This window comes from Anolis sagrei, chromosome 2 (assembly GCF_037176765.1).
Source record: "Anolis sagrei isolate rAnoSag1 chromosome 2, rAnoSag1.mat, whole genome shotgun sequence".
NCBI lineage: Eukaryota > Metazoa > Chordata > Lepidosauria > Squamata > Dactyloidae > Anolis > Anolis sagrei.
The window spans coordinates 3629925-3643525 of NC_090022.1; the positions used below are offsets into that span (position 1 = coordinate 3629925).

Here is a 13601-nt window from a genome sequence, read left to right on the forward strand (position 1 = left end):
GCTCGAGCCTGAAAAATGTAACAGTAACCGAAAGTCCCAGCCTCAGCTATCTCCCCACATGAAGTCCGACCAATGGTCTTTCTTTGTCCATGTAAACAAACTCCTTTGGCAGTTCATGAAATGAGAGCACACTCCAAAATCTGTCTCTCTCTGCTTCTCTCTAAACACCTGCTTAGCTCGAGCCTGAAAAATGTAACAATAACCAAAAGTCCCAGGCTCAGCCATCTCCCCGCATGAAGTCCGACCAATGGTCTTTCTTTGTCCATGTAGATAAACTCCTTTGGCAGTTCATAAACGAGAGCACACTCCAAAATCTGTCTCTCTCTGCTTCTCTCTAAACATCTGCTTAGCTTGAGCCTGAAAAATGTAACAGTAACCAACAGTCCCAGGCTCAGCCATTTCCCCTCATGAAGTCCAACCAATAGTCTTTCTTTGTCCATGTAAACAAACTCCTTTGGCAGTTCATGAAACGTGAGCACACTCCAAAATCTGTCTCTCTCTGCTTCACTCTAAACACCTGCTTAGCTCGAGCCTGAAAAATGTAACAGTAACCAACAGTCCCAGGCTCAGCATGCTCCAACACAATCTTGAAGATTACAACAGATTTATTTACAGAAATAATAACTATTTCTTAATAGTAAAAGAACTGGGACCTAGCTATTCTATACCTTCATCTAGGCTTCAAAAGAGAGGGGGAAATCTCCAAGCTCTACATCTCTCCTGACACACAAACAGAGAAAGAGCTCAATGCACACAGCACAGGACTTCATGCAGGGAGATGGCTGAGCCTGGGACTTTTGGTTACTGTTACATGTTTTTCAGATGTAAACGTAGAAGTCAAAGACAAAAGTCCTGGAAGGTAATACCTGCGATAAGTGAGGGAACACTGTAGATACAATCCTCAGCCTATTCTCAGCTCACTAACCCCTCCTCATTGAGGACTGCAGACTTGAGCAGTGTGGGGTGGAATACCAATACTTCTTATATACAGCACAACCCTTGTATCCACACTTATCTGCCTCTACGAATATATATATATTGTCTCTAGGTATTTGCAAGGCCACCAATGCGATTCTAGGGCTGTAGATGACCTCTCTCTCCTGCATGCTATATGCCTATGTATACTTTTCCTTTTCTATTTTATTGCATGTAAAAACACCATCATTAAAACGACTTCTATTAAAAATTAATAATAAAAACAAATGTAGCAGTGCGGAAATTATTTTAAAAACAAGCTGTCAAAGCAATCGGTGAAGTATTTGGGGAGATTTAAGGTTTTGAACAAACATTTGCATTTTTATTTATATAGATCTTACATGGCTTTATATTTGACTGACAGCCATGATTTGGAAAGCATGCAGTAACAACAACGACGACGACAACAACAACATGTATGCAAAAACACTTCTTTCCCCAAACCCCAAACAGTTCTGATGCCAAATATTTCGGATGAGGGACACTCAACTTGCATAGGATATGTGTGTGTGTGTGTATGTATGTATATATCTGTGCAAGTGGACATCCCATCCACACACACACATACATATTTTCTATTTTAGTATGTGTATAGAAATATGTTACATTTATTATTATTATTATTATTATTATTATTATTATAAAAAGTTGGATATTAAAATTATTACTATATTTTACTACATTTTATATTTATTATAATTATATAATTATTTTAGTCATTTGCTTCTGGGACGAGAGGTCAAAGTGAGATATTATTATATATTTATTATTATATTAATTACATTATATTGCATTTATTATTGTTATTAGTTGAACCATTTGCTTCTGGGTCACGTCAAAGTGGAATATTATTACTATATATTTATTATTTTATTATTATACTAATTATATTATATTGTATTTATTATTATTGTTATTAGTTGAGCCATTTGCTTCTGGGCCAAGAGGTCAAAGTGGGATATTATTATTATTATTTATTACATTATATTCATTATTGTTATTGTTATTATTTTAGCCATTTGCTTCTGGGTCAAGAGCTCAAAGTGGGATATTATTATTAAATATTTATTATTTATTACATTATATTCATTATTGTTATTATTTTAGCCATTTGCTTCTGGGTCAAGACGTCAAAGTGGAATATTATTATTATTATATATTTATTATTAATTACATTATATTTATTATTACTGTTATTATTTTATCCATTTGCTTCTGGGTCAAGAGCTCAAAGTGGAATATTATTATTATTATATACATTATTATATGTATTATTATTAGAAGCATAAGATCTTAGAGTTGGAAGGGACCCTTAAAGGCCATCTAGTCCAACCCCTTTGTGCCATAAAGGAAGACACCATCAAAGCCCTCCCAACAGAGGGCCACCCAGCCTGTGCTGCTATTATTATTATTATTATTATTATTATTATTATTATTATTCTGAAGCAGAGCTGGAAGGTGATGTTGGAGAGGGTCAGAAGGAAAGGCTGTTCTTGCAAAACAATGAGACTGAGTCCCAAAGGACTGTAAATAAATGCAGTCCTCCAAAGAGCAAAACAGAGCTTCCTAGAGTGGCTGCAAATTAGGAAAAGGGGGGAGACAGGAAGGAAGGGAGGGGGTCATAGAGAAGCAGGAAATGGACTAAAAAGGAAGTGGAAAGGACCCCCCTCCTTTCTGGAGGACTAAGAGGTAAAACATGTTTCTGTGTGTTTATGTAGCATTGGTGGGTGGGTCTGGAAATTATGTTGTGGCCCTTTAAGGGGTGCAAGGCAGTGGGTGCCATCAAGTGTGGGGTGCATTGCAATGGGGTTCATGGGTTTAGTACATGGGGGAATAGTGCAACAAAGTGGGGTGCATTGCAGTAGGGCGTATGGAAAAGTATGCCATGAAATGGGGTGCATTGCAATGGGGTGCATGGGGAAAGCATGCAGTGAAATGGGGTGCACTGCAGTGTGTGAAATGCACAGGTTTGTTGCAGTGAAATGGGGTGCACTGCAATGGAATGCTTGGATTTAGTGCATGGAGAAAGGGTGCAATGGAATGGGGTGCATTGCAATAGGATGCATGGGGAAAGGTTGCAATGATAATGGGGTGCATTGCAATGGAATGCATGAGTTTAGTGCATGGTGAAATGGTGCACTGCAATGTGCTGCGTGGAGAAAGGTGAAATAAATGGGGTGCATTGCAATGGGGTGTGTGGGTTTGCCGCAGTGAAATGGGGTGCATTGCAATAGGATGCATGGCCTTGGTGCATGTAGGGTGAATTGCAATAGGATGCATGGGTTTAGTACATGGGGAAAGGGTGCAATAAAATAGGGTGCATTGCAGTTGGATGCATGGGATTGGTGCATAGGAAATGATGCATTAAAATAAGGTGAATTGCAATGGGATGCAATGAAATGGGGTGCAATAAATGGGATGCACTGCAGTGAGATGTGTGGGTTTGATGCAATGAAATGGGGTGCATTGCAAAGGGGTACATGGCTTTGGTGCATGGGGAACAGGGTGCAATAAATAGGGTGAATTGCAACAGGATTCATGGGTTTAGTACATGGGGAAAGGGTGCAATAAAGTGGGGTGCATTGCAATAGGATGCATGGGATTGGTGCATGGAAAGGGTGCAGTATAATAGGGTCCATTGCAATGGGATGTGAATCTCTCTCTCTCAGTGGTATATTTATAAAGTAGCATATTTTTCATTTTTTATAACCTTAAAGAGATAAACCTGGACAACATTGGGTACCTAAGGTAGTGTATATCATGTGTGTGTGTGTGTGTGTGTTAGGAATTGTGGGAGTTGAAGTCCAAAACATCTGGAAGGAGGGCCAAAGTTTGACCATGCCTGCTCTAACTAAACTCCACCAATACGTTGTTTATGCTGTATTGAAGCATTTCCATGCTAAAGTCATGTGACATATTGCATTTTTTTCTTATTAATAGGTCAACTCCATTGACACAGTGAACATAGAGAACAAACGGTACGAATGCGTGGAGTACCGAAGGAGCTGCAGTGAGCATGGGGCATGTGAGGAACATCAACGAACCCACATGGAGGAGAAATGGAAAGAGATGGAAGGCGATAAGATGTTCAGTAATAGTGAAGTGTCTGCTATAGGTGAAAGAATATCCATTGCGGAGAAGCCATATCAATGCATGAATGAGCGTTGGGTGTGTGAGGAACATCAACAAATCCATATGAAAGAAGAGGAGAAAGGTCAAGAGATGGAAAGAATATCCATCGTGAAGAAGCCATATCAATGCATGGAATGCAAGAAGAGCTTCAGTGAGCATGGGGCATGTGAGGCACATCAACGAACCCACATGGAGGAGAAATGGAAAGAGATGGAAGGCGAGAAGATGTTCATTAATAGTGAAGTGTCTGCTATAGGTGAAAGAATATCCATCGTGGAGAAGCCATATCAATGCATGAATGAGCGTTGGGTGTGTGAGGAACATCAACAAATCCATATGAAAGAAGAGGAGAAAGGTCAAGAGATGGAAAGAATATCCATCGTGAAGAAGCCATATCAATGCATGGAGTGCAGGAAGAGCTTCAGTGAGCATGGGGCATGTGAGGCACATCAACGAACCCACATGGAGGAGAAATGTAAAGAGATGGAAGGTGAGAAGGTGTTCATTAATAGTGAAGTACCTGCTATACGTGAAAGAATATCCATCGTGGAGAAGCCATATCAATGCATGGAATGCAGGAAGAGCTTCAGTGAGCATGGGGCATGTGAGGAACATCAACGAACCCACATGGAGGAGAAATGTAAAGAGATGGAAGGTGAGAAGATGTTCATTAATAGTGAAGGACCTGCTACACGTGAAAGAATATCCATCGCGGAGAAGCCATATCAATGCATGGAATGCAGGAAGAGCTTCAGTGAGCATGGGGCATGTGAGGAACATCAACAAACCCACATGGAGGAGGAATGGAAAGAGATGGAAGGCAAGCAGATGTTCATTAATAATGATGGACCTGCTATACGTGAAAGAATATCCATTGTGGAGAAGCCATATCAATGCATGGAATGCAGGAAGAGCTCCAGTGAGCATGGGGCATGTGAGGAACATCAACGAACCCACATGGAGGAGAAATGGAAAGAGATGGAAGGCAAGCAGATGTTCATTAATAGTGATGGACCTGCTGTACGTGAAAGAATATCTATTGCGGAGAAGCCATATCAATGCATGGAATGCAGGAAGAGCTTCAGTGAGCATGGGGCATGTGAGGAACATCAACGAACCCACATGGAGGAGAAATGGAAAGAGATGGAAGGCAAGAAGATGTTCATTAATAATGAAGGACCTGCTATACCCATTGCGGAGAAGCCATATCAATGCATGAATGAGCGTTGGGTGTGTGAAGAACATCAACAAACCCATTTGAAAGAAGATGAGAAAGGTCAAGAGATGGAAACCAGGAGGACGTACGGCCATACAAGACCATCCGCTGAAGTTCAAAGAATGTCCATAGTGGACAAGCCGTACAAATGCATGGAATGTGGGAAGAGCTTCATTAGCACCAATGCTCTCATATTGCACGAGCGAACCCACACCGGGGAGCGGCCTTACGAGTGCGCCGAGTGCGGGAAGGGCTTCACGATGAGCAGCGCCCTGACGTTGCATGAGAGGACCCACACGGGGGAGAAGCCGTACGAGTGCCTGGAGTGCGGGCGGTGCTTCAGCGAAGGTAGCAAACTGATCATCCACGGGCGGATCCACACCGGGGAGAAGCCCTACAAGTGCATGGAGTGTGGGAAGACCTTCTCGGTGAGGAGCGCCTTGGGTTTGCACCAAAGGACCCACACCGGGGAGAAACCCTATCAATGTACAGAATGTGGGAAAAGGTTCCGCGTGAGCAGCCACCTCACCTCACATCGGAGAACCCACACGGGCGAGAAGCCCTACAAGTGCGCCCTGTGCGGGAAGATGTTCAGCGACAGTGGAGCGTGCACTAAGCACCAGAGAATCCACACCGGGGAGAAGCCCTACAAGTGCATGGAGTGTGGGAAGACCTTCATTAGCAGCAATTCCCTTGCACTGCATGAAAGAATTCACACGGGAGAGAAGCCCTACAAGTGCACGGAGTGTGGGAAGAGCTTCAACCGGAGCGGGACTCTCACGTCCCATCAGAGGAGGCACACGGGGGAGAAGCCCTACACCTGCGTGGAGTGCGGGAGGAGCTTCAGCGACAGCGGGACCTGGGTGAGGCATCAACGCACCCACACGGGAGAGAAACCCTATACCTGCTCAGAGTGCGGGAAGGGATTCAGCCAGTACGGTGCATGCACCATCCACAAAAGGATCCACACGGGGGAGAAGCCGTATCAATGTGCAGAGTGCGGGAAGACCTTCAGCCGTCGGGGTGCATGCACTAAGCATCAACGAACCCACGCAGGTTGCGGAGTGTTGGAAAAGCATCTCCCTTCTGCCCAAGAAGCCGTTTAGTGGAGAAATCACACTCCAACATATGGACGTTGGAAGCCACTTCACTGTTGACAGCTTTTAGATTGCACATCGAAGTATCTACACTGATGTTAATTGTGCGATGCTGGTACATGAAGTGATTTGTAGTTTCCAAATCAAGACCTCTCTGAACCGTTGCAAGCTGGATAGCAAACGAAACACAGCAGAGTCCTTTCACAGCAAAAACATGCTTCAGCCCATCTATCAGCAAGAGTCCAACTGCCAGCATCTGACCTTATCTACACACTGTTTAGTAAACTCATGGATTCAGGTTTTAATCCAAAATATGAGTCTACACTGCCATATAATCCAGTTCAAAGCAGATAATCTGGATTTTATATGGGCCTAAAGGATTGAGCGGCGCTCCATGCAGTCATGCCAGTGGCCACATGACCTTGGAGGTGTCTACGGACAACGCTGGCTCTTCGGCTTAGAAATGGAGATGAGCACCACACCCCAGAGTCAGACATGACTGGACTCAATGTCAGGGGACTACCTTTACCTTTACCTAAAGGATTGAGCCTAGGTCTCCCCAGAAGAGAGCTTTTTCTCCCGAGAAACCGTTTGGAACTGACTTTATATGGAAAGAGTTGCATTGTTTTAATCGATTTGTTCCAAATTCTTCTTAACGCTATCAGTTGTTTCATAGCCTCATGCCTGTTTTTATCTCTGTGTTTTAACCTGTACCAGTTTTTAAAAGAGGGTAAATTCAAAGACAGTGTGACGTAGTTGCTTTGAGTGTTGGACAACAACTTCAAATCTGGGTGACTTTGGGTAAGCGTTGGGCTTCCTGTTGTACTCAGTGCCACTTTATTTCCGAAGAGCTTCATGGCTCACCATGCTGTCACCATGTTTTTGTTTTCAAGATCAGGAGGTCTCCTTATGGTTCTGTATATAAAGGCTGATACATCAGTTGTTCCCAGGATTATAAATCCAACGTTATTGCTGCCAAAGAGGAATCCCTTTCATCCCTCTTTTTATTTATTTATTTATTTATTTCACAGTTTTGTATACCGAGCTTCTCAACCTCGTTGAGGGACTCAGCCCGGTTTACAGCCATAAAAACATATACATTCATTAAAATATCATATATCACAAATTACAAAAACTTTAAAATAACACTATGTCTAAAACTACAGTGGTCAGTCGTCCTATTAAGATGGATCTACATCAACTTCCATCCAGGGTCCTATGGTGTTGTCTCATTCCTCGAAGGCCTGACTCCACAGCCACGTCTTCACCCGTTTCCTGAATGTTAGGATGGATGGGGCGGTTCTGGCCTCCAGAGGGAGAGAGTTCCAGAGTCGCGGGGCCACCACCGAGAAGGCCCTGTCCCTCGTCCCCACCAGGCGTGCTTGCGAGGCTGGTGGGACCGAGAGCAGGGCCCCTCCAGATGATCTTAGTAATCTTGATGGTTCGTAGGGGAGAATACGTTCGGAGAGGTAAACAGGGCCGGAGTCGTTTAGTGCTTTATAGGTCAACACCAGCACTTTGAATTGTGCTCGGAAGCTAATTGGCAGCCAGTGGAGCTGGCGTAACAGCGTAGTGGTGTGCTCCCTGTACCCAGCCCCCGTTAGTAATCTGGCTGCTGCGCGTTGGACTTGCTGCAGCTTCCGGGCAGTCTTCAAAGGCAACCCCACGTAGAGAGCGTTGCAGTAATCTAAGCGGGATGTAACCAAAGCGTGTACTACCGTGGCCAAGTCAGCCATTATGCAGAGATCCGTGGCTGCTTATGACAGGCAGGGGCAGCTGAACCATTAGGCAAATTACGCATTTGCGTAGAGCGCCATGTCCTGAGGGGCGCTCTTGAGGGACAGCGACAGGTAAGGGCTCACAATACCCGGCGCAGCCTCGCCTCTGTCCCGGGATAAGCTGTCTCCTGTGACGTCTTCAGGAGGAGGAGGAGGAGGTAGAGGACCTTCCTTCTCTTGCACCGCAGGGCTTGCTTTCTCTTTCTTCGCCTACGAAAGCCCTGAAAGTGAATCCCTGATCCCTCCCTGACTTTCTCCCTCCCTCCTTCTGTTCCTTCTCGTCGCTCAAGTTTTACCTGCAGGCTGTTTTTGTTTGCCAGCCTAGAAAGACTAGCCTTTGTATTTTGTCATCTGAATGCTGCCCAAAACAAAAATCAGAAAAAGAGGTGGGAGGAGGCTGGATGGGCATCTGTCGGGGTGCTTTGAATGCGGTTTTCCTGCTCCTTGGCAGGGAGTTGGACTGGATGGCCCTCAAGGTCTCTTCCAACTCTGTGATTTAGTGGGCTCTTCCACATAGGGCCACTTCACCTAGTAATAATAATAATAATAACAAAATGAAGTTCAACAGTGACAAATGCAAGATACTCCACTTTGGCAGAAAAAATGAAATGCAAAGATACAGAATGGGGGACAATGCCTGGCTCGAGAGCGGTACGTGTGAAAAAGATCTTGGAGTCCTCGTGGACAACAAGTTAAACATGAGCCAACAATGTGATGTGGCGGCAAAAAAAAACCAATGGGATTTGGGCCTGCATCAATTGGAACCTAGTGTCTAGATCTAGGGAAGTAATGCTACCCCTCTATTCTCCTTTGGTTAGACCACATCTGGAATATTGTGTCCAATTCTGGGCACCACAATTCAAGAGAGATATTGACAAGCTGGAATGTGTCCAGAGGAGGGCGACTAAAATGATCAAGGGTCTGGAGAACAAGCCCTATGAGGAGCGGCTTAGTGAACTGGGCATGTTTAGCCTGAAGAAGAGAAGGCTGAGAGGAGATATGATAGCCATGTATAAATATGTGAGAGGAAGCCACAGGGAGGAGGGAGCAAGCTTGTTTTCTGCTTCCTTGGAGACTAGGACGCAATGGAACAATGGCTTCAAACTACAAGAGAGGAGATTCCATCTGAACATGAGGAAGAACTTCCTGACTGTGAGAGCCGTTCAGCAGTGGAACTCTCTGCCCCGGAGTGTGGTGGAGCCTCCTTCTTTGGAAGCTTTTAAGCAGAGGCTGGATGGCCATCTGTCAGGGGTGATTTGAATGCAATATTCCTGCTTCTTGGCAGGGGGTTGGACTGGATGGCCCATGAGGTCTCTTCCAACTCTAGGATTCTATGATTCTATGATTCTAATAATAATAATAATCTTTATTTGCACCCTGCTGTCCGAACGGATCTCCCTCTATGTCCCACCCCGGAGTCTGAGATCCTCTGGGGAGGCCCTGCTCTCGACCCTACCTCTATCACAGGTAAGATTGGCGGGGATGAGGAGCAGGGCCTTCTCGGTGGTGGCCCCTCACCTATGGAATTCACTCCCCGGGGAAATTAGATCAGCGACATCCCTCCTTTCCTTTAAGAGAAAATTGAAAACATGGATTTGGGACCAGGCATTCGGACAATCTGGCAGATAAAGAAAGGACTTTGACAATTGACAAGAATGGACAAAGTGGAATAAAATTATGGAACTCTGAAGGATGAACGCTGAGCATGAGATTAGTTTTATTAATTGTGCTATATATTGATTGTTTTAACTGTTATAATTGTTTTAATTGCTGTTATATACGTATGTGTAGGCATCGAATTGTGCCTTTTGTAAGCCGCCCTGAGTCCCCCCTCGGGGGTTGAGAAGGGCGGGGTAGAAGTACTTGAAATAAGTAAATAAATACCATCTCCCCAAGGGACTTGGTGCGGCTTACGTAAGGCCAAGCCCACAATACATCAATACAAGCAATAACAACAACAATACAAAGCAATTAAAATAAATCTCAACCCAAATAGCATAAAGATTGACAATAGCATAACATACATTTAAAATCTATGGCTGGGCTGAATGTAATTAAAATTTAAAATAATGCTGGGCATGAACAAGATAGGGAGATGGGGCGTTGGTGGGAACATACAAACAATCCTAAATCACTATAAGATGCTTTAGAGGACATCGTGCTAAGGGTTCATTATTTTGGGAAGGCACACTGGAATAACCACGTTTTTAAGCTCCTCCTAAAGACTGCCAGAGATGGGGCATGCCTGATGTCCTTAGGAAGTGAGTTCCAGAGTCGAGGGGCCACCACTGAGAAGGCCCTCTCTCTCGTCCCCGCCAGTCGCGCTTGCGATGCAGGCGGGAGCGCGAGCAGGACCTCTCCAGATGATCAAAGAGATCGTGTGGATTCGTACACAGAAATGCGGTCACGCAGGTAGGAGGGTCCCAAACCGTTCAGGGCTTTGTAGGTAAGAACCTACACCTTGAATTGGGTCCGGAAAATGAGTGGCAGCCAATGCAGCTCCTTAAACAGGGTTGACCTCTCTCTGTAAGGAGCACCAGTTAACAACCTGGCCGCCACCCGTTAGACCAGCTGGAATTTCCGAGCCGTTTTCAAGGGCAGCCCCACGTAGAGCGCATTACAGTAGTCCAACCTGGAGGTGACTAAGGCATGGACCACCCTGGCCAGATTCGCCTTCCCGAGGTACGGTCGCAGTTGGTGCACGAGTCTTCGTTGTGCAAAGGCCCTCCCGGCCACCGCCGACACCTGAGCCTCAAACGTAAGTGGACCTGTGACTTCAGGGTGAGTGCAACCCCATCCAACACAGGTGGCAACCCCGTCCAACACCTAACAACAGCCAATCCAGTAACAGAGTTCTTCTTAGTGGAGGGCCATCATCCTTCAGCCCTCTCCTCCTTCAGACACTGCCAAGGATGGGGAGGGCGCATGTCTTAATGTTCCCCGTCTTTTGTTGCACCAAAAAGGATGCGAAGAACACCAGGAGAAGTGCTTTAGAGAAATGACCACTATGTAGTAACAAGGACTCAGTACCTTTCTTTCAATGGGGAGAGAAACAGGCAGCCAGCATGGCATCTCTACACACACCCCCAGGCAAGAAGTATTACCTCCCCACTCATAACAGGCTTTATTTCAAGTGCGGAAAACAGGGAGGTCAGTGCACATGCGTGTGTTGCAAGGGCTTAGCAACGCATGCTGGATGCATGGTTGACATCCAGGCATCAGAGGCAATTGAGGATCGTGCATGTGTGCGAGGGACGGACGTTGGAAAGTAAGGGTAGTGAGGACCTGTTTCTTCTACAAAATTCCCTGGCCTTCGCTACTGACTTTTGTACCTGTTGTCTCTCAGTAAAGCAGACATGCACCAACTTGGGCTTTCCCTCCAGGTGTTTTGGATGCCAACTCTCACCATCCCTAACAGCTTCAGGCCCTTTCCAGCCACTTTAGCAGAGAGGATGCTTCTCTTTGGGGCATGAAGCTCTTGAGGAAGGAGGGGGCAAAATACTGTTTGCTTACACTTGAAAGTTACCTAGGGCTGGCCCTGATGACAGGTTTCCTGATAGTACCTGTTAGGATTCCTCACATGGACACCAAATTTGGACAGAATACACCTCTCGGGCCAATGAGTGACCATCACTCATAAAAACACTGAAAAACACAATGGGAGGGACTTAAACAGCCAGAAAAGCAAAAGGATGCTACAGCGCATGTGCAAAAACGACTCCCCTGGCAAACAAAACACACAATAGCATATCCACACTCTCTTCCGGACTACATCTCCCATCATCCCCTAGACCAGGCCCTTTAGGAGAGGAGGATGATCCAAATGCACGGCTTCCAAGCTGCAAGCTTTCTTCTCCTTGGATTTCTTTGAGAGCATCACCATCCCGGCATATTTCCTATTCCTGGACTGCAACTCCCAGCAATCCTCCAGATAGATTAGATAGATGGATGAGATAGAGATAGAGGTAGGTAGGTAGGTAGGTAGGTAGGTAGATAGGTAGGTAAATCGATTGATCAGGAGGACTGCTGGGAGTTGCAGTGAAAGAATAGGTACAGAAGGGAGAAAGGGGAAAGGAAAGGGGGGGAAGGAAGGGGAGAGGAAGAGAAGGAAAGAAAAAAGGGAAGGAAGGAAAAGAAAGAAAGAAGAGAAAGAGGAAGAAAACGTTGGTCACAGCAACATGTTGCAGGTACAGCTAGTATATGTATGTGTGTGTGTGTATATATATATATATATGCACACACACATACACCTGTGGAATAATGTCCAGGGTTGGAGAAAGAATCCTTATGTTTGTGAAAGGGTCTCTGAGTGAAATTTGCAAATGCTAAGCAAGGGGCTTTGAATGAAATTAACAGCAAAAGAGAAATATACCCTTTCTCTGTAGAAAAGGAGCAACACGGAAGAAAATGTTTTTGAGAGACAAGATGTGGCATGTAGAGGTCATACAAAGTTCAAGCCTACATGGGAAGTAGTTGTGTTGTGGTTAATTCCAAAGGTTGTGGTTAAGCGCAGAGTCTGCAGGTACAAGAAGGTACTTTCCATCAAAAGGACAAGGGAGAGGGGCTGGAAAGAGAGTACTTTCTATGACCTATTTCTTCAGTATAAAAGTCAGCAGAAACAGAGGAGGGGCACGGCAGTCTTTGAAAGCACAAACAGAAGTGTTTCTGTCCGTCTCATGTTGATCAGCTTGATTAAATGGTGTCTTACATGAACCAATTGGACTCTGTGGATTTCTTCAAAAAGGGACCCCGCACCCTAAACCCGTTTGAAGCAAGTGTAAATGTTTGCAATTAGCGAGCTTGATTAGCATTTCATAGAATCCTAGAATCAAAGAGTTGGAAGAGACCTCATGGGCCATCCAGTCCAACCCCATTCTGCCAAGAAGTAGGAATATTACATTCAAATCACCCCTGACAGATGGCCATCCAGCCTCTGTTTGAAAGCTTCCAAAGAAGTAGCCTCCACCACACTCTGGGGCAGAGAGTTCCACTGCTGAACGGCTCTCACAGTCAGGAAGTTCTTCCTTGTGTTCAGATGGAATCTCTTGTAGTTTGAAGCCAATTTTGTAGCCTTGCAGCTGCAAAGTGAATCAGTGTCGGTGCCTCATTTCCAACCCTCTGAGGATGCCATTAGCCACAGATGCAGGCAAAACGTCAGGAGGGAATGCTATTAGAGCATAGCCATGCAGTCCAAAAAATTCACAGCAACTCAGTGATTGCAGCAATGAAAGCCTTGCACAACCTATGATAGGTTGCCATAAATCAGGAACAATTTGAAAACACACAGCAAGAAAGATACAACTCAGGTGTGTTGCTTGGCTACTGATTTTGGCATCTTAAGGGTGGAAGGAAGAGAGCCCTGTTTCCTAGAGAGGAAAGGGAAGGGGGGGGGGTGAGAAGGAA

The 13601-nt window shown here is 45.1% G+C and overlaps 1 protein-coding gene across 1 annotated transcript in view; it reads left to right on the forward strand.

Moving 5' to 3' along the window:
* LOC132765839 (zinc finger protein 850-like) overlaps positions 1 to 7400 on the forward strand; it is a 49819-nt gene extending 42419 nt beyond the window's left edge. The window contains exons 7-8 of the mRNA XM_067463248.1: positions 823 to 859; positions 3916 to 7400. Coding sequence (XP_067319349.1) covers positions 823 to 859; positions 3916 to 6429 — 2551 coding nt within the window. The 3' untranslated portion in view covers positions 6430 to 7400. The remainder of the gene's footprint in view (positions 1 to 822; positions 860 to 3915) is intronic.
* The last annotated feature ends 6201 nt before the right edge of the window (positions 7401 to 13601 follow it).